Source organism: Suricata suricatta, chromosome 17 (genome assembly GCF_006229205.1).
Source record: "Suricata suricatta isolate VVHF042 chromosome 17, meerkat_22Aug2017_6uvM2_HiC, whole genome shotgun sequence".
NCBI classification, from domain to species: Eukaryota; Metazoa; Chordata; class Mammalia; order Carnivora; family Herpestidae; genus Suricata; species Suricata suricatta.
Window position 1 is genome coordinate 4,995,247 of NC_043716.1, and position 19,901 is coordinate 5,015,147.

Below are 19,901 nucleotides of genomic sequence, written 5' to 3' on the forward strand. Positions count from 1 at the left end.
CATCATGCTGCCCTTGTTCATTCTTTGCTGCCAAGGTCATCCTAGACCTTGACCCCCCCCCCTACATTGACCCTGTGTCCAGCTCAAGACGGACCTGTCAGTAGTTCTCACACGGTGGTTCATAAAGCGTGGTCTCCAGACCTGGGGCATCATCAGCATCATCTGGGAACTTGTCAGTTATGAACTTACCCTTGAGCCTAGTAAATCAGGAATTCCAGGGCTGGGAGCCCAGCGATCTGGGTACCACCCCATGAGTGTACTGTGCTCGTTTGAAGACCACACCTCCAGCAAAACCTGAGGCTCTCACCCTGCCTTCTCCACCTCAACGTCACAGGCAGCTTTCCCAACAAGGGCCCTGAAGGATGCCTTTGAAAATGGAAGGGCTCCCTGGGGACCTGGGTGCTCACTGATCGGCCCCTAGCCTTGGTTTCCATGGTTACTTTTCACATAACTCAATATTTTCCAAGCTGATTTGCCCATAGAATTCTTTATTCCCATCATCAGCTCTTGGTCCTGACCCCTCACCATATCTTTTCTTTACCCAATGTCCAGCCTCAGAAGCTTGTGAGAATCCGAGCTCCAACTTCTACAAACTTACTCATCACCAGGTAGACTGCTCTGGAGTTAGTGTTTCCACTGGGGTCAAGTCTGAAGAGAGTCACAGCTGCACAGTCATGACCATCCTGGCCACAGGATGAGGTGGCCCATGTCAGACTTGTACAAAGATGGGAGTCTTGGGAGTCAGGACTTATGGCTACCTAGCTCTGTGAACATTTCCACAAGGCTCTTGTGGGGAGTGAATGAAGCCAGGTGTGCACATGGAGCCACATGGAAGGGACGTGTGGTTTGTGGTGGGAGAAACTGGGGGCCTGCATTGGCTCCATCATCTGCCTCTGGCTTCCCTTCTTCCATCAGTAGATGGGGAACAACAAGGATAATCCTAGGCAACGTACGTATGCAGTAGTGGTTAAAATTTTCAGAAAATAGTACCTGTGAAAAATCTGCATTATGCTACAAAACATTTGCTACTATGATGTCAACCCCCGCCCCAAACCCTTAAGCTGTGTTTTCAGAGGCTCTGTCTGTCTGCCTGGTGCACAGTAAGTGATCAGAAAACTTGCTCGTTAAATCAGCAGAGCCCCCAAAGCACTAGGGCACCACTCAGTCCTTAGGGATCTTGTTCCTGCTGACAGATAAGAAATGATTTGCAAGTAGCACACACACTGTTTATATTCCATCTTCCCCAGTATTGATTTGTTTATCAAAAATTTTATTTATAAAAGAGCACAAAACTAAGCCAGCCCCAATTCTGCAGGATGTATCACGGGTTCTGAATTAATGAGGTCCAAATTTATGACCGTTCTGAACTGTTACTTCCTTTTCATGCCCTGTCATTGCTTGGGGCGGGGCGGGGGGGGGAGTGGCCTTGTTATAGAACAACGGTCCGTCTCTCCCTGCAGCTCCCCCGCCCCCCCATCCCTGATGAAGGTGCATTTCTTCAGGTGCTAGAGGCTGGATTCTGATGCTGTGATGTGGCTTGAAGTCTCTTAGCTCAGTTCCAATAATCCCATTCTATCAATGCTGGGTTGTGACCGCAGTATTTTACTGCAAGACAGCTCCCTTTGGGAGGGTGTGCACCCTGAAGACTGAGTATCTATTCCAGAGTGGAGGGCACAACAGAAATGGTGGCAAGATTCTCTTAAGTTCCTGATGGGCTCAGACACTGGTTCTGAGTTTGGTCCCCGGATCAAGCAGCATCAGCATCACCAGGCGACTTGATCAAAATGCAAAATCATGAGCCTCATCCTTGATCTCCTGAATCAGAAACTCTGTGAGCCGGCCTGGCCGGCAGTTTTAACAGGCCCTTCTGGCTTTTCTGGTGCACTCTGAGATTTGAGACCTCTTGATGTGGGAGATGAAAAGAACCAGGCCAGCCAGAATCCACTCATTGGAGGGAGAATTCTGGAGCCTGGCACCTAGATAGTGGGTGACACCAACTACTCACGTCACGAGGGGCCAACAAATGTTCATTGAACCCACCTGAACTTAGGTTAGTTCTCCAGGGAGCCTAAGGACGGCAGTGGTTCTCTTTCCTGGTGGCACATTAGAATCATCTAGAAAGCTTCTTAAAAATACCATTGCCTAAGCCCAGACCTTCACCTATGGATCAGAATCCCTGGAGTTGTGTCCGGACAGTTGCATTTTCAAAGGCTTCCAGATGGTTCCAGTGTGCACCTAGGTTTGAGATCTGCTGATGAGAGGGTGCCCTCCTAGGAAAACATGTGATTTGGGTTGTCTTTACAATTACCATGCAGGTTTTCCAGTAGACATTTATTTTACCTAGTTGAATTATAAAAATGACCTACTTACTAAAGGGGGAAAAAAACTTGGAATATATGGAAACATTGGAAGGAGAGAAGAAATAAGACTCAAGTACCAATTATCTGAGGACAGTTGTGAGTATCGGATGCGTTTTCTTTCCATTTTTTTGATGCGCCAGTTTGAATTTTTTACAGCACTGTGATCAGATTTAATGTAGCATTTTCTATCCACTTCTTAACTTAATATTATGTCTTAGGTAATTCTGCACCTTGTTATATTTCCAGGTACAATTTTAATGCACTCTTGTACAAATATGACAAAAAACAGCTTTTCTCCATTTTCCTCTGTATGCACCTCAGGATGGCATTTACGGAGTCCTTTCTTTACAACACTTGTGTTTCAAGAACACTGTGCAATCCTACTTCGAGTGTCAGAAGAGGGATATGGCTCTCTTTCTCTGTGAATTTCTGCTCCCAGAGTCTGAGCCCGCCCTGACCTTTCCTCAGTGCAGCCCCACAGGTGGATGGGTACGTTAGGCTGACAGGGTATAATCTTATTGCAGAAGGTCAAGAGAAGGCAGTAAATATTTTCCCAGTGTTTTACAGCCACCATTCTGAATCTCTCCTAAGCTGCGAGGTTGTAGTTCCGTAGGATGCGGTGGGATTTAAATCCGAGGCACAAACAGAGAGCTGTCCCCATCAGACAGACCATTCCTCCATGCTTCGGAAAGAAAGGAAACCAATAAGTAAGGCGAGATGGAGAAGGAGGGAAACTGGGACAGAGGAGACGGCGGTCAGGTACATAGATCAATGTTCTGGTGCGCTCAGTCAGAAATGCCAAAATCAAGCCACCTGTTCCTTTGCCCCTGCTCTGTTTTCCATGTAACCTTCCCAGAACTGTTGTCTTTTGTTGTGCAATTATCTATATCTATATACACATACACACGTGTATATGTGTATCTACACATATAATACACAGCTATATGTATATGGTATATACACATATACACACAATTGTATGTATATATGTACACGTATATATATAGATGCACACATACATGTATATGTATGATCAGATCTATATATTTTATATACCCTGTATATATATTGTATACATATTTACAAAATATATATATTATGTTATATACATGTCTATAAAATAGTATATATATTTTTCCTCCACGGCTGCCACCCGCCGACTTAGCCGCTGGTTCAGAAATGAACTTCCTCACTGCCGCTGGGGAAGCCGCAGCGATGGGGGCCTTGGCCGCACCAGGTAACTCTGCCCCATCTTCTTGCAGGACATTATGGGAAGGATACTCACCGAAGTGGAGGACCTGATCTCCATAACTTCATCTCCTCCGGATTTGTCACGTTAGGAAGAGGACACACGAAGGGTACAGTGGAAACCATTTTTTACTAAAATACAGAGGTTGCCTAGGGAGCCCCGAGCTGAAATGGGAAGATGATGTGGTGGAGGATGACCTCCCGGGACAGGAATGAGTTGGGGATGGTTCCCATTCCAGCGTGGCCTGGCGACATACATGGCTTCAGGAAGTAGCCGGCAGGTGCCAGGTGTGACTCTTAGAGGGCCCATAGACTTGCAAGAGACACCCTCCTGCTCCGCCCCCTCCCCCCTCCCCCCACATGGAGCCGGACACAGAGGCAGGAGGGACCCCAGGCAGAGTGGCGAGAACCCTCCCCGGCAGACGTGAAGTGTGTTCTCCTCTTGGCTCTTCCTCCTTTTCCTATTTAAAGCCACATTTTATAAACCGATGTATGTCAACGGTCTGCACTGTGGGTGTCTAAGCCAGCGTGCATGGCAAGAGTTGCCATGTCCTAAGTGTGTCTCTGTAAACTGTCTCTATGGTGTGGACACAAAGGTAGAGGTTACACAGCCCTTTGACCCTCAAGATGAACACTAACGTGGCATTTCTGCTGAGCTGCTTCATGACCTAGCCAACAGCTTGCAGAACATCTGTCCAAGGTGGGGGGGTGTGGAGTCCTCGATTCTGTCTTTTGTTTAAACAGAGCCCTCCTAGTGTCATGAGCATTCTGTCATATCAACAGTAACTGGATCCCCGACTCCCCTGATTGCCTTCCTGACACCTGTGTACTATTATAGACCAACTGTGAATTCCGCTGTAGGGATGGAATGTTCCCTGTCTCCCTCTGCAATGTGTGTCTGTTTTAAGTGTGAGTGAACAAGGAACTTCGCGACTTTCTTACATTCCATGCAAAGACTTTTTAAACTCCCTATGTGATGTTTGTTCACCCCTATAGAGAAAAAAATACAAATCTGTATCTGTGTATGTATTTTCTGTTGTGTCTCTTTGTGTCTAAATAAAGTTTATTGAGGATACAGGTGGCATTTGTGGCTACTCAAAGTCGCAGAGTCAAACTGGGACCAGAAGGGGAATGGGCTAACAAATGGACGTTCACAAATGAAAGCCATCATCCTAGTCGTGCCCGTATCAGCCCCAAACCTAGGGCGGCCAGCCCCCACGTCATCTGCTTTGTGATAACTACCTTTTGCTGCGAGATGAGCAAATCCAGAACGTAGTGTTTTAAAACATCAATGGTAAACACCAACATCTCACGTAGGTTTCAGCGGGTCAGGAATTTGGGAGCAGCTGAACCGAATGCTTCTGGGGTGGGTGACTCTCAAGAGGTTCCTGGCGATATTGCAGCAAGGGGCTACGTCATCCGAAAGCTTGACCAGGGGACCTGCTTCCAGAACCGTTCACGCACATCGTGCTGGCTGTTGGCAGGGAGCCTCAAGCGCCTCCCCGTGAAGTTCTCTCCATGGGCTACTTGTGTGTCCTCATAACGTGCGGCTGGGCTTCCCCAGAGTGAGCGATCCAAGCAAAAGAAAGAAGCCCATGTGTCTTTTATGACACCAAACCTATGGGTTACATTCTGTTATTTTCTCAATATCTTCTTGGTGACACAAGTCAGCTTTACTCCAGATTTGGGGGGACAGGGAGACACACCGGGAACTCTGGGCACCATTTTGGAGGTTGGCTACCAAACTCCTACTTCAGAGCTACAAATCTGAGTTTTTTTTATAATGTTTATTTATATTTGAGAGAGAGAGAGAGAGAGAGAGAGTGCATGAGCAGGGGAAGGGCAGAGACAGACAGAGACAGAATCTGAAGCAGGCTCTGGGCTCTGGGCTGTCAGCACTGAGCCGGACGCGGGGCTCGAACCCACAAGCCATGAGATCACAACCTGAGCCGAAGTCGGACGCTCAACCAGCTGAGCCCCCAGGCGCCCCCCAGTCTGAATTTTTCAAACAGAACATGGCAACTCTTACCAAGGCTTTCCAACTGCAGTGGTTTCCCACCCCTACACCTACCCCTTGTAGGTGGTCCAACCTGAAATGTCAGCTCATGAAAAGGACTATTTATGTATATATAAATGTTTTATATATTTATATATAAGCAAAAATATCATATAAATACAGTATATATAACATATATCTCTATAAAAACATATAAATGTTATGAATGTTACTTTTCTCTCTATATATTACTTTTATATAAAATTATAAAAAACATTTCATATAAAAATGTTACTTATATATATTTATATATATAATGTTATGGCTTTGCGCTCATACATTCATTCAACAAATAAATATTTCATGAGGCTTGCCATGTGCTAAGCAATATTCAGAAGTCAACAGAATGGAATCTGCTTTTGTGAAACTCCTATTCCGTTGAGGGAGGCAGACAAAATAAATTTTGATGGTAGCCACAAGGGAGCACCGAAGGCAGGCCAGGCAGCCGGGGACGCCGCAGCAATAAGGGGCTTGGAGAAGGCGATAATTGGGCAGAGACCTGCATCCCAGGCAGGGGCAGCCTGGAGGGCCCTGAGGGAGAAGCTTTGTTGGGGTGTCAGGAAATAGAAGGGGGGTCGCATGGATGAAGCAGGATAGAAAAGGACAAGAGTGGGGGTGGGGCCACAGCCAGACCACGCAGTCATCAGGCGGTGGACACAAGGCTGCAGCATAAAGGGGGTTCTCTCTCACTGTCTGTCTCTTGAGTCTCTGTCACCTGGGAGACTGTGCCCTGCCACGCGTGTGGGGCTTTGCTGGGGTGCTGATGCTGACCGCCCTGGTCTTAGTTCACCTGTCTCTTCCTGCCCTCCTGGGCCTGTAAGGCAGGTCCCCCATCCTCACCCTGACCAGACCCTCTTTTCCGTTTCCGTGCATCAAGGCCTCCTCTCTCCGGGAATGTACCCTGTGTGTATTTTCCAAATGAGAAAATAACTAAAGTTTCATGAGCAGAGACTGGGGCTTGAGGGCAGAGCTTAGGAAACGAGGTCCCCCCGTCTGATATCAGGACTCTTTCTTCCCGCACAGCCTGGGTCTCTGGAAGAGGGCCAAACTCCATCCCCCCTTCCTGCAGAGCAACCCAAGCTCAGCTCGGAGTGGTACCTATAAGCCAAGGGGCACCATGTAAATACCCGATGGGAAGGTAGCCACTCCAAGGTATCTATCATGGGGCCGGTGTACGTCATGTGTGTTTCATTTCTTTCTTTTACTATTTGTTTCCTTTTGCTCACCCCTGCCCCCCATGGCCTCTTCCTTAATTCCTGTTTTCCCTTCTTCCTATACATTGGCCTTCAGCCTTCTGACAGCACTGGCCACCGTGTGGCCCCACTACAATGCTCAGAACTAATGGGGTACCTAACTCCTGCTTTAGAAGGTAACACCATTGCACTACAAACCTGCATCACTGAACTGAACTGGTATTTCTATCAGACTCTGATTATCTGAGAATCGCGCATTGACCGTCCCTATTCTAAAGGGCATCCAGAACCTTCTTTGGAAGCTCTGACGCCTCCAGTCCTGTCTGCCATTTCAAAGGTCTTAGAGGCATCGTGGAGAGAGAAGTGCACTCTGGCATCAGTGGCTGCTCCTCCAAATTCAGAGAGTTGGGGGTGAGGATGCAACTTTAGAACGAGACGCCATAGGTGTGCAGGGAATTGAGCCCTCTGAGACAAAGCCTAAACAAGAGGATGTTTTTTGGTGATGGTCTTGCAAAGGTGAGACATTAGAAGAAATGGAAACCTGGCCTTGGGGGCTGTGTAGCTGCCAAAGCCCCCTGTTCTATCTCTGTCCTGTTAGGAGACCCCTAGGAGACCACACGGTCATTGGTCAACCTCCTAGGGGGCATAGCACCACCTCGGGCTCACAGGTGCCACACTTTGTACTGATGTGCCTTTTCAGGACTCTCTAACTGAATGACATGCCCTGCCTTTTATAATTCTTACTTTTCCCCTGATTCCCCTCCTCCCTCTTTTTTTTTTAAGTTTATTTATTTTGAGAGAGGGGAGGGCAGAGAGAGAGGTGGGAGAGAGAGAATTTCAAGCAGGCTCCATGTCGTCAGCACAGAGCCCAGCATGGGGCTCAATCCCACAAACCATGAGATTATAACCTGAGCTGAAGTTGGATGTTCACCTGACTGAACCACCCAGGTGCCCCTCTTTTCTCCTTTTTCTAAGGAGCCACTTCTGTATGAGTCCACTGCTCTGATTTCTTCCTTTGACCTCCTCCTTGCTCATCCCTTAGGATAGATGGAAGTCAAGGCCAAGGAAGATGCTGATCAGAGTGACCATGCGTTTAGACCAAGTTCCCCCTAAAAATTTTCCTCTGTTCATTAGATAGGATCACCCAGGCCCCCACGCAGGACCCCAGAGCCGTCTGTAGGAAATCAGAACGTCCTCCAGGCTGCCACAGTGAAACCCCAGTGATAAAGGCTTCTGTTTGCTGAGCGTTTGCAATGTACCAGCACTTTGACATCTGCCATCTTGTTTTCCCCTTTATGACGACCCTGTGGGGGAGCTCATGTTATCCCCGTTTTGCTAAGGGAAAAAGTCAAAGCAGAGCAGTTGAGTAATTTGCATGAGTGAACGACAACTAGTCAGTAGTGGTTCATTCCAGATCCAGTCCTGTTTCCAAAGATGCTGCCCCCAACCACCATACACCCTGCCAGTTGGAGAAGGGAGGTGACAGGGCAGTGTATGGGCAGTGGTCCCTTGGAACACATGCATGGTAAACACCCTGTAGCCAATGGCTGTTCTTTTTAGAGGCACACATTTTGCAAGACAGGAAGTCACACCAAAAAAAGATGGGCCAGGAGCAGGATACCACTGCCAGATGAGCTGGGGCTGTCCTTCTAGAAAGAAAGTTCAGTCTGCTCAGATAAATTTTCAGAGTCTGGCTAAATGAACACGCTTTACGGAGACCCTCTTCCACTTCAGCATTTTGGTGAAAATCTCACTCAGGCTGATTGTCTCTGAGTCTGATCAAAAGAACTGGAAAGATTCTTTCTAGAATGCCCCCCCCCCCTGCCACTGCGTGTCTGTATCATTAATTCCAGGGGTCTCCACCAGCGTGTCCCAGGCCACAGCAGGTAGAGTTCTTATGGGCCTTGGTGATAGCAATGCATACGTGCTCACGTCAGATGCCTTCTGCACTTGGGCCTTTTACATAGTGAATGTCATTGCTGCTCCCTGCCTGCCTCTCCTCTGCTCTTTCTCACTGTTCACTGAGCCTTTCCATCATGCCAGGAGCCAGACAGAGAGGCAGGCGCACACGCCTGGGTGTACATGAGAGAGAGAGAAAGAAAGGGAGGGTGTATGTGTGTTTGGGACAGAGAGAGAGATCCCTGCAGCCTTTGCCAAAAGGTAGGAGCTCCAAAGTCATTGCCCCTTTGTAGGAGGAGGACACTATTGCTCATGGTCGTTTGCTCCTTCTGGTAAGCACATACGCTGAGCACCTGCTCTCTGCCAGAAACCGTTCTAGGCACTGAGGATACAGCAGACAAGCCAGTGTGAGAGGATAGAAAAAAGTAAATATGTGAAGCATGCCAGATAGAGTTAAAAGCTATAGGACAAGACCAGAGAGAGAAATGGAGGGCCTTGTAGTTGATAAAAGAGCATCCACAAGACTTCAGAGAAAAATGACATTTGGGCACAGACTGAAGGAGGTAGAGGATTAAAGCCATCTGGATTTGGGGTAGGGGGCTCCCAGGACAAGTGAACAGACATGTGTCCCCCACCAGGCTGTAGGGAATGGCTGGGAGGATTGACCAGAAGGAGCCAGAGTGTGGAGTCAGACAGGGGCAGGGCTTGAGCACATGGGCCCCATGGGCCATTTAATGATCTGGTTACCATTCTAGGCAAAAGGAAAAACAAAATGCTTTTGGCCTAAAGCATTAGGAAGCTAGAAGTCTGCACGAAGGACAGGGTTAGGCAGAGGTTGGGGGTGCTGTGAATCTGGTCTGGCTCCATATTAAGTTTTAGATGCTTATTAATCAGATCATCCAGGTAAAAACATCAAGTTCAGGAGAGATGTCCAGGTTGGGGATATGAATGCGGGAGTTTCTGGGTGTGAATCTGGGAGACCACATGACATCAGCTAGGGAGAGTGTCACCCCAGGTGAGGAAGGGGGCACTCAATATGGAGAGGCTGGGGAAATGGGGAGGGTACCCAGGGAGGAGACTAGTCTGGAAGCAAGAAAACCAGGGCAGGCTGTGGTCTTGGAAATCGAGTGGGAAACAAAACAGGTGTTCCCAAGGGGGACAGTGATCAGCTGTTTAAGCCATAGTGAGGTCCAATGAGCTAAAGCCTGAGTAGTGACTTACTAGACACGACTTAGTAACACGGAGGTCGTTGGTGAGCTTGGAAGAGCAGCTGTGGGGGAGGCACATGTGTATCTATCTGATGGAGGAGGCTCACGTGTATCTGGTGGAGGCAAGAGAGGATGGGTGATGTCTGGGCTGTGCTTCTGCGTGATCGAGGCCGACTGGGTGATGGGAAGGGCAGGGTTCATTACACCAGCCTCTTTATTCGGGGATGTGTTTGAAATGCTCTACGACAGAACACTATAAAAGATTTTTAAAGTAAGAAAATGAGAGAAGAGAAATAAGAGACTGTAGGTGCAGACGACCCTGTAGAGTTTTAATGTGACGTGGAGTAGGAATGAGGGCAGTGGCTGGAAGGGAGTGTGATGTAAAGACAGTTGTGTTTTGTTTTAAGATGGGGGAAGTCACAGTATATTCGCATGAGGATAGGAATGGTCCAGCGGAGAAGGGAAAATGGATGACATGGGTGGGGGATGGTGTTTCAGAAGTGGTGTTCTTAGAGGCAAGCGCAGATGGGATCTACCTCATAGTGGGAGGGGCTGGACTCAACCAGGAGCAAAATCCACCAGAGAAAGTCCCCGCAGATGAAAGGCAGAGTATATGGCCCCAGGGGCGTGCAGGTGGGCATATGCCATTGGCGCTCAGTGATTTGGACCAGCAGGATCATCAGCTGCGAGTGAAGGCGAGGGTGGTCAACCAACGCAGTTTGCTTCTACTGATGCAGTTTTAGTTAAGTCCCAAGCAAATGGAACACTTGGTCTCCCTGATGAGGACGTACGAGCAGGACCAGCCAATGTGGCCTCAGAGCATGTTTCACACCAACCTCTAGAGCCCAGAGATACTGACTAAACTGGCCATGCCCAGCCTCCCAGTGTGCAGAGGATACAGGAATGATTCTGGAGATCAGCTGCAAGAAGCTGACCATTCCAGACCCTGCAGAAAGACCCTTTGCAGATCTTCTCATTCTAAATGATGGTACCTGGGCACCAGGCTGGATAAGGCCCACCTGGTTGCCCAACCAGTGAGTGTGTGGGGTCTGAGGCAGAGGCTGTGGCAGGAGTGTACACACTACATCCAGAAGAGCTGGGGGCATCCCAACAGGTGCTGAGATCAGAGCTGGAAGTGACCAGCTCAGGAGTCTCAGCAGTGAGGGCAGTGGCACTGGTGGCACTGGTCAAGTCCCACAGCTGCTCAAGTCCCCAGATCTAAGGACAAGGAGCAGCAATCCAGAGGGAGAGTGCTGGACCAGTGGCCTCTGCCCCCTGAGCAGGGGATGCAGCCAGAGATGGGTCCTCACATGGACCCATATGGACAGGTTTTAGCCAATGAGGAGTCTGGGTAAACATTTTACCAGGAGTAGGAAGCCAGGGCCGGGGGAAAGCAAGGACCAGAGCCCGATGGTCAGCATGGTGGCTGGGAGGGAAAGTGTGAGACGGGGCAGAGCTTTTAGCAATGACAAGGACCAAGGGCTAACATGGGAATGTGTCCTGAATATAGGGGAGAAGCCTATCAAAACTGAGGTCAGGGAACTACCTCTTCAGGCCCAGCCAGGACCCAGTCCTTGACTGCCTTCCATCTGTCCTTGCCTGGGCCCAGTGGCTGCACTGAGCCTCACATGGGCCTGAACCTGTTCTCACCACTCCCACTAGCCCAACCCATTTGTCAGGTGCAGCCATGGCTGTTCAGAGTACACAGGATTTGAAATGAAGTCTTCTCTTCTAGAAAAGCAAGAAAGGATGGGCAGGCCACCCACGCTGGGCCACACTGGGGTTTGAGCAAGAGCCTACAGACCATCCTGCAGATTGTGGCCAGGGGACCCCTGAGCCACTTGGCTAAAGAAATCCAGCCTAGTTATTTTCACACTCTGGGAGCCAGGGGAGTGAGTGGGCTTCACTAAACCCAAGGTGTTGGAAGGCTGGGCTCCAGATAAAGCACAGAGCTCAGACGGCATCTGGTCTCCATGGCAACAGAGAGCCAGGGGAAGTGTAAGAGCAGGAGAGAGGGAAGGCTGGGTCTGGCCTGCCTGAGACTGGCCTCTGAGAAGCCTGTGCCACCTGAGAGCACCCTTGCCTGGACTTCTCCACAGGTCAGGGCGGGCGGGAAGAGCAGGGAGGAGCTCTGGGGTTCTGCGCTGGGGGCACTGCAGATCCAAGCTGTCTATGGATTGTTCTGATCTGCGCCATAGGACAGTTCCCTCGGTACGTTCTCTGCCTGTGTGCTCCTGATTAATGGCTGAATACTGGGAACCAGGCTTTGACTCTGTGTGCTCAGCCTTATTCAGTGGTCTTTCCTACAATTCCCACACACAGGCTGTCTGTGGGCCTCCCACTCAGGAGAATATGTGGCATCAGTGTGATCCCCTATTTTCTTGGAATTGAGTCAACCTCACGCGGTGGTTAATTGGTTAAAATGGACTGCATCAGAAGCAGACAGATGTGCATGAATGGTGAATTCCACGCTCACCCAGTGAATCCATTTCTCAACATTTAAGGCAGAGCAAAAACCAGTGCAGTACCTTTGAAAGCCCTCGATTGGATACTTCATTTGTGAGTTCGGCCATTTTGGTTAAAGGCAGCTATTTCACGAAATGCCCTTTCCTAAGCTGGTCCTGCAAACAAGAATGCCCATGACCCTCCCCACCTACAAGAAGCAGAAAGGGTGCTATGTCTGTCCCTCCTCAGTCTTACTGAGGACTCAGTCTTCACCTAGGTTAGTTTTGGTAGCAGTTAAACCTTTCAGATGGAGCTCAGGAACATGCTGCCCATCAGAGCCAACTTCCTGAGCCATCCCAGGGTCCACTTCTAAGGTAGGCCTACCCTATTCTCCATTAGAAATCCACTTTGAGGCCCTGAAGAAGTCTATTCATAACCTGGTCATCCTCTAAGGTTCACCCAGTGCTTGGGTCGAAATGGCACACATGGACAGGCAGTGTGGCATCTAATTTGTCACCCAACTCATGCTATCTCAGCAAGTCATGGTGTTGAGAAAAATCCCCATTCATCAGATCTTTGCTCAGTCCTAGACTATACATGTCCCTATTTAATGCTTGAATGTGGGCCCACTACCACTCGCCCACATAGGCTACTGCTGGGATAATCTGCTGGGCTGATGTAAGGAGAGGAGAGAGGGTCTAGGGCAAAGGAGGGGGTCAGGATGCACTGGGAAGTTGCCTTGGGAAATTTCATCTCACCTATAGAGTACATGTATGTTCTACTTCAGAAGAGGAGTAACTCAGATACAGATGGATGTCTCTGGCAGTGAGGCAAGAGAGAGGTCTTGTTGGCACATTGAAATCAGTGAAGCATCACTCCTCAGCTTTTGCCAGAAGGAGGGGAGGCCCAAAGAAAGCTTTAAGTCCCCATTGGTAGAGAGAGGATCAAAGTCTTTGGTTTTCCGAGAGTTCTATCAACTCTGGGATACATTCTTCTTATTTTCTAATTGTCTGCTAGTGCCAGATCTGCTAGTGTCTGCTAGTGCCAAATCCTCTTGCCATGACCCATGGCTCAAGTTGGCCCCAGGAGTAGGATTCTGGCCAGTGCACCCTCTTCCTGGCACTAGTCTTGGCACTGACTGGGCATCTAGTTTGGGAATCTTCCCTTCTCAGGAGCCAGCCATTGGCAGTTGGCTTCCCTAATTCTCTGCTGCTCCCTGCCAAGAGGCTCATGAACCCTGACAGCTTAGCTGATGGGGCTCTCAAGTCCAGAAAAGTGCTGGGCCATCCCTACGCCAGCAGGAGTCTGTGGCCAGTAGGTAGCCACCCAATGAATGGTTGCCAGGATCTCATTTCATGGCGGCCCAGAAATGGGATGGAATCCTGATGATCTCGGTTCTCCGGACACCACTCTCTGGAACATAACCATATAATTCTGGGACTCCCCTTTTGTGCAGATCGTGGACGAGACAGAATAATATTATCCCAGCCCTTCCTGCCTGGAGTCACGGCCTCAGTTTGGATCCTCCTGCCCTCCAGATAGTGTTGTCAACCTCCCTCATTAGATAATTGCAGAAGAAGAATGTGCTGAGAAGGAAAGGGTCACTGGAGTCAGGCAGGTTCCTTTACTCCTGGCTCCATCCTATGCTAGCCATGTCACCCTGACTTCTATGACATCCATCTGTGACATAAGGTAATAGTACCACCTATCTCACAGGGCTATTGTGCAGATCGTATAAGACAACATGTGCCAGAGTGCTAAGCACCAAGCAATGGTAGCTCTTGATATTGTCATAGCTTAAGATGCTGGAGAACGTCACTATTCAGGGGATAATGCTGGCGCCAGTGTGTTCTAGGACGTCCCCTAGGAGCTAGTTAAAAATGCAGACTCTTGGGATGTAGCCTGAACCTAATGACTCAGAATCTGCATGTTAGCAAGATCTCTGAATGATTCACATGCACCCGAAAGTTTGAGTAGCACTACCCTGGAAGGGTTGTAAGTGCAATCCTCTGGATGATCTTCAAGGTCACCTCCATTTCTGAGATTTATTGGCCATGAAGTCTACATACTGGAAGGAGTCATGTCCTGCGTCGGGGGAGGGCAAGAATTCCTCCCTAAGAGGAGTACCTGAACTCTGAACAGTGATGAGAGAGACCTCCTAAGACCTGAGTGACCTGTCCCAGATGCCAGATTCACAGGGATCTGTCCAATTCAGTGGAACTTAATTATGGGTCGAGTGAGGATGAGAAAAACAAGGCCAGGCTTCCTGTGGTATTTTCCCTGCCAAACAAAAGGGAAGTGCTATGAAATCGATCCTGAGGAGAGTGGGGGAGGAATTGAAAAAGGAAAGTCTTTTCTCCGAGTGGAGGAGCCCTAAAATGGCCCTTGTAGAAGAGACAGGACTTGAGGTGGCCCTTTAAGGGCAGGAAGAATGTGACAAGAGTAGGGCAGGGTAGGTATTGTGGATGGGGATACCTCTGGAACAAAGACACAGAGACAGGAAAGGCTGATGTAATGGGGCATAGGACCCCCTTTAGAGGGGTACAGGGAAGCAATGGGGTTGTGGACACCTATAGGGGGCAGCTGGAAATGACTCAGAAAGGTGGGTTGGAGGCAGTGTCCTAAATCCTCCCAGGACAGAGGAGGGCAAAATAGAGGCAGAGGTCAGAATTCTAGCTGGTTCTCACTATCCATCTTCTCCTGCCCCTTTCTACTCTCCTGCCTTTAAGTGCAAACCTAAATCAGGCACACACCAGGCAGGTCCCTGTGCAAAGCAGACTGGGCTCCCTCTCCCTGGACAGAGATGGACACAGCCAACTTAGGGTCAACTCCCTGCCTCTGTTTCCCCCACCAAGTGTGTCCTCTGGGCATTGGCCCTGGTACAGCTGACCGCAGAGCTGAAAAGGAATCAGGTGGGCTCATGGAACCAGTGTTCCATGGAGACTCAATTACCCCCTTACCCATCTCTTTTCTGACTTGCCGATTTTTCTGGTCAGGCCTCAGTTTCCTGAAGCAAGCCAGAGCATTGAAGACTCATAAGGCTCTGTGTTCTCTGATACTCTGGGGCAGTTTCAAGATAAGACACCTCCTGATGTGAATTATGGCGTGGAGTCAGGCAGGCAGCCTTCTCTCACACAGGAGACCTTTGCATTTGAATGCCCCCAAGCGTTCTCTGAGTGGACATTTCTCCTGCCCAAGCTCTATGGTACATGCATGAAGACCCTCGGGATATGGGCCCGATGCTGAAGGGAGGTGATTTATTTTTTCTAAGGTTAATAGCAGATCGTTCATGGTTCATACCTGAAGGCCCTTCCACCAGCAATGCATAAATGTGCAATTGGGTTCACGGGGGCCAGAGCTTATGAAGTAATCATTCCTTGAATAGGATGGATGTCAGACGCCTGTTGTCATCATCTGCTTTCCAATGAATCCTTTTGCTTTTGCCCTGGGAGAGTAATTCTGGGGGAGCATAATGGTTTTCTGGTTTTTTACTAAGAGCACTTGAACGCAGATGCCCAAACCCTGAATCCATTCAACTGAAATGGATGGGGCCGGTGGCATGGACGCCAGCTGCACCCAGATTGATTCGCATGGCAGATTTGACAGAAACTTATGTTTGTGCAGATGAGGGAAGGGGCCCTCAGCCCATGGCCCCTCTAGCTCCTCAGGGGCTCAGGTAGACTCCTGATGCTGTCTGTGGTATCTTTCCTCCTTAACCACCCACATTCAAGTGCATTACCATTCCCGTAATGGTATGCTGACCTTGCTCACTGGTCTCCTGCCCTTGCTCACAACCTGCTTCCTTTTTAATCCAGCATCCTGGTCCATGATTCCCTCCCTTCACACTTAGACAACTCTCGAAGACCCCCCAATGGAGTTCCGTGCTTGGCTCCTGTCCTCAGCTGAGTAGCCAGCGTGATCTACCTTATTCTAACCTAATTTAACCTGATTTAATCTGATGGACTTAACCTAACCTGAAGCTTACACCTCTTGTCACTCTTTGCTCCATAAAACCTCAAAGGCTCTCTAAATATTGTCCTAAATATTAACCCTATTACTCCAGAAAGCCACTTGTCATAAAAATACTGAGTTCAAAACTCTTAAGCAGCAATGTATGTATACACTTCCTTCCTTCCTCTGTCCCTCTGTTGACAGTGTGACTCAGGAACAGAGCAAACACGCAGCATATAAGGCCTGCACCATCTGCACCGTCTGGCCCCTACACCTAGGACCTGGGAGAGTCCCTTCTACCTGAAATGTTCTTTCCCGATGGTCCCTATTAGACCAGCCTACTCATTGTTCAGGTCTTTGCTTGAATCTCCCCTCTTCAGGTTAGTCTTCTTGGCCATCAAATGGAAATCAGACCTTCCACTGTAGTTTCTAATTTCACCCTTAACATTTCCTTTCTCATACTCCTCAAAAAATTATTTTTAATTTATGTGATGTCCTGCCTAATGCCTGTCTTTGCTGCTAACCATGCGGTGAGGCACCTTGTCTGGAGGTGTTTTCCTTGTGTCCCCTATGGCTAACACAGTGTGTGGCACATAGTTGGTGTTCAGTGGATATTGTCAATGAATGAGTGAATGAATGAATAGGTGAATGAATGAATTGAAAGAACACTGAACTTGAAGTTAGGAGACCTGTGTTGTTGCAGGTGAAAGTATGGGAAAATTTCTCCCCCTCTCTGGCTCTACCTATAAAGTTTTCTACAAGATACTTTCTAGTCCTGGGGCACCTGGGTGGCTCAGTTGGGTAAGCATCTAACTTCAGCTCAGGTCATGGTCTCACAGTTCATGACTTCAAGCCCCATGTTGGCTTTGTGCTGACAGCTCAGAGCTTGGATCCTGGAGTCTGCCTCGGATTCTGTGTCTCCCTCTCTCCCTGACCCTTCCCCACTCTCACTGTCTCTCTCTCTCTCTCTCAAAAGTTAAATATTAAAAAAAATAAATAACAAAAAACAAGATGCCTTCTAGGCCTGGTGTTCTGGGACTCATGTACACGTGCTGAAACACAGGGTGAAGGGTGGGGCAGGCAGTTCCCCGTGAACCAAGTCATCTCCAGAGCTGTTCTCTACCCCCTTAGACCACTGTGAGAATGGATACCTCGTCATGTTTGTTTCACAGGACTCTTTACAATTGCAATCATCTGCACTTTAAATACAAAAGTGCAATATGGTCACTACTTCACATTTTGCTGTTTAAACTTAATACAGTTTGGAAATCATTCTAGATCAGTCTTCCTTCCCATCCCCACCAATGGCTGCCCAATAATCCATCTTATCATACCATCATTTATATAATTGATATTAGGCCCACTGATTACTTATTTTTACTGGCTTTTAATCTTTTAAATGTTTTTATTTAGAAATAATTTCAAGCCTACATAAAAGTTTTAAAAATAGTGCAAAAATTCCTGTATAGCCTCCAACTTCTCCAAATTTTAACGTTTTATTACATTTACTTTATCTCTCAATACATACATAGATTGATAGATAGATGTAAAATTGCACATACACATTTAACATCATATGACACACATATGACATCACATACATATATTTATGTGTGTACATATATGTGTGTGTATATATATATGTTTGTTTTCTAAAAATACATATATAAGTTTTTTAAAGTTTACTTATTTTGGGAAAGAGAAAGTGTGAGTGAGCATGAGCAGAGGAGGGACAAAGAGAGAGGGAGAGAGAGAATTCTAGGCAGGCTCCATGCTGTCAACATAGAGCCCAATGCAGGGCTTGATCCCATGAATCATGGGATGACAACCTGAACTGAAATCAAGAGTCAGATGCCACTTAGGCACAACTATACATAGGGGTTTTTTTTAATATTTGGGAGTATGTTGGAGATATGATAGACCTCTACTCCTAAATGTATAAGTAATTCCTAAAATCAAAAACATTCTCTTACATATCCCCAGTATAATTATCAAAACTGAAGATTAACATTGATGAAATACCATTACCTAATTTTCAATGCACCATTAATGTCCTTCACCACAAAAGAATGTTTTTGCTGGTTTGGGATTAGATGTTGTTAACTTTATTTCTGCCTATTTAAACACATTGGTTGCCGTTTGTAACAAAAGTTTCTCTACCATTATGACCTCTGACTGGTTATATTTGTATATGTGAGGGCCATTGACTTCTGTGTGTTAATTATATATCCTATCATGGTTTACTTTATTATTTGAATTATTTTTATCATTGACATTCCATATTTTTATCATTGACACATATCATATGCATATTGCTTCTCCTTTACCCTTGTGCCTCTAATTGGTTTAGTTTATCTGATTGTATTGGATAAATACCCCAATACAGTGTTGAATACTAGTAGCAATAGAAGGCATCCTAGATTTGTTTTGATGTTAGAGAAGTTGCTCTAGAGTTTTCCCATTAAGATACTGTCTTTAGGACCAAGGTCTGTAGATTGAGGATGGATGGATGGATGGATGGATGGATAACTGATTCAGATTAATTCATGTTAAAAATATCCCTCAATTCCTTAAATCAAAAATGGGTATTGAATTTTGTCAAAGGCTTTTTCATCGTTTATGAAGATATAATCTATGATTATTCTCTTAGGTCTATTAATATAGTATGTAATATTAATAGATTTCCTAACATTGACTTAATCTTGCATTCCTAGAATGAATCCCACCTGGTCATGTATTTTTTTTAATATTGGATTTTGTTTATTGATGTTTCATGTAGTATTCTTGTATCAATATTCATGAACGATAGTGGTGGATAATTTTCTTTCTTGTGCCATCTTTATGTTTAGTATCAGCATTACTAAAGCCAGTGTGGCTGGCTTTATTAAAGGAATTGGGAATTTCCTTTCCTTTTCAATGCTCTGGAACAATGTGTGCAGCATGAGGACTATCTGGTCTTTAAAGATTTGAAATAATTATCCTATAAAACCATCAGGGCCTAGTGCTTTTGAGGGTAACTTATTAGTAACTTTTTCTACAAGATATGTATTTTTTCCTATTTAATTTATTTTTGAAATTTTGGTATTTAAGTTGTTATTATGTTTTGTTTGTCTGTATTGTATTCTTGGAATTATTTTTTTCCTAGTAGTTACCATTCAATGCTCCTTAGTCCCATGTGTTTAATCCTTTTCATCTGGTTTATCAGGGTTTTTTTTTTTTTGCTGATATTCTTTAACTTATGCCTTTTGCCTATATAACAATGAGTACATATATTCTACTGTCTTCTCCCAATTTTTAGTTCTACTCTGTCACATATAGCACCTGTACATTAGTCATGAACCCTCTTACCCACCTGTGTTTTATTTATTTATTTTTTTGGTTAATTTATTTTAATTTATATTTTTTTACACAATTTATTTTTTTAACATATGCAATTATTTTCCGTCATTTACAATACAGTAGTTACAATGATACTCCAAACAGAAAAGCAGAGTAAAAAATCAAAACCCCCACTTCTATTTCATGTAATTAGACTTATACA

General features: G+C 46.7%; 1 protein-coding gene across 1 annotated transcript in view; it reads left to right on the forward strand.

Moving 5' to 3' along the window:
* The window catches only part of SHISA6 (shisa family member 6), a gene marked incomplete at its 5' end in the record, with an annotated part of 279,326 nt that overhangs the window by 125,406 nt on the left and 134,019 nt on the right, over positions 1-19,901 (forward strand). Inside the window, one exon of the mRNA XM_029928842.1 lies at positions 3,623-3,718. Coding sequence (XP_029784702.1) covers positions 3,623-3,718 — 96 coding nt within the window. The remainder of the gene's footprint in view (positions 1-3,622; positions 3,719-19,901) is intronic.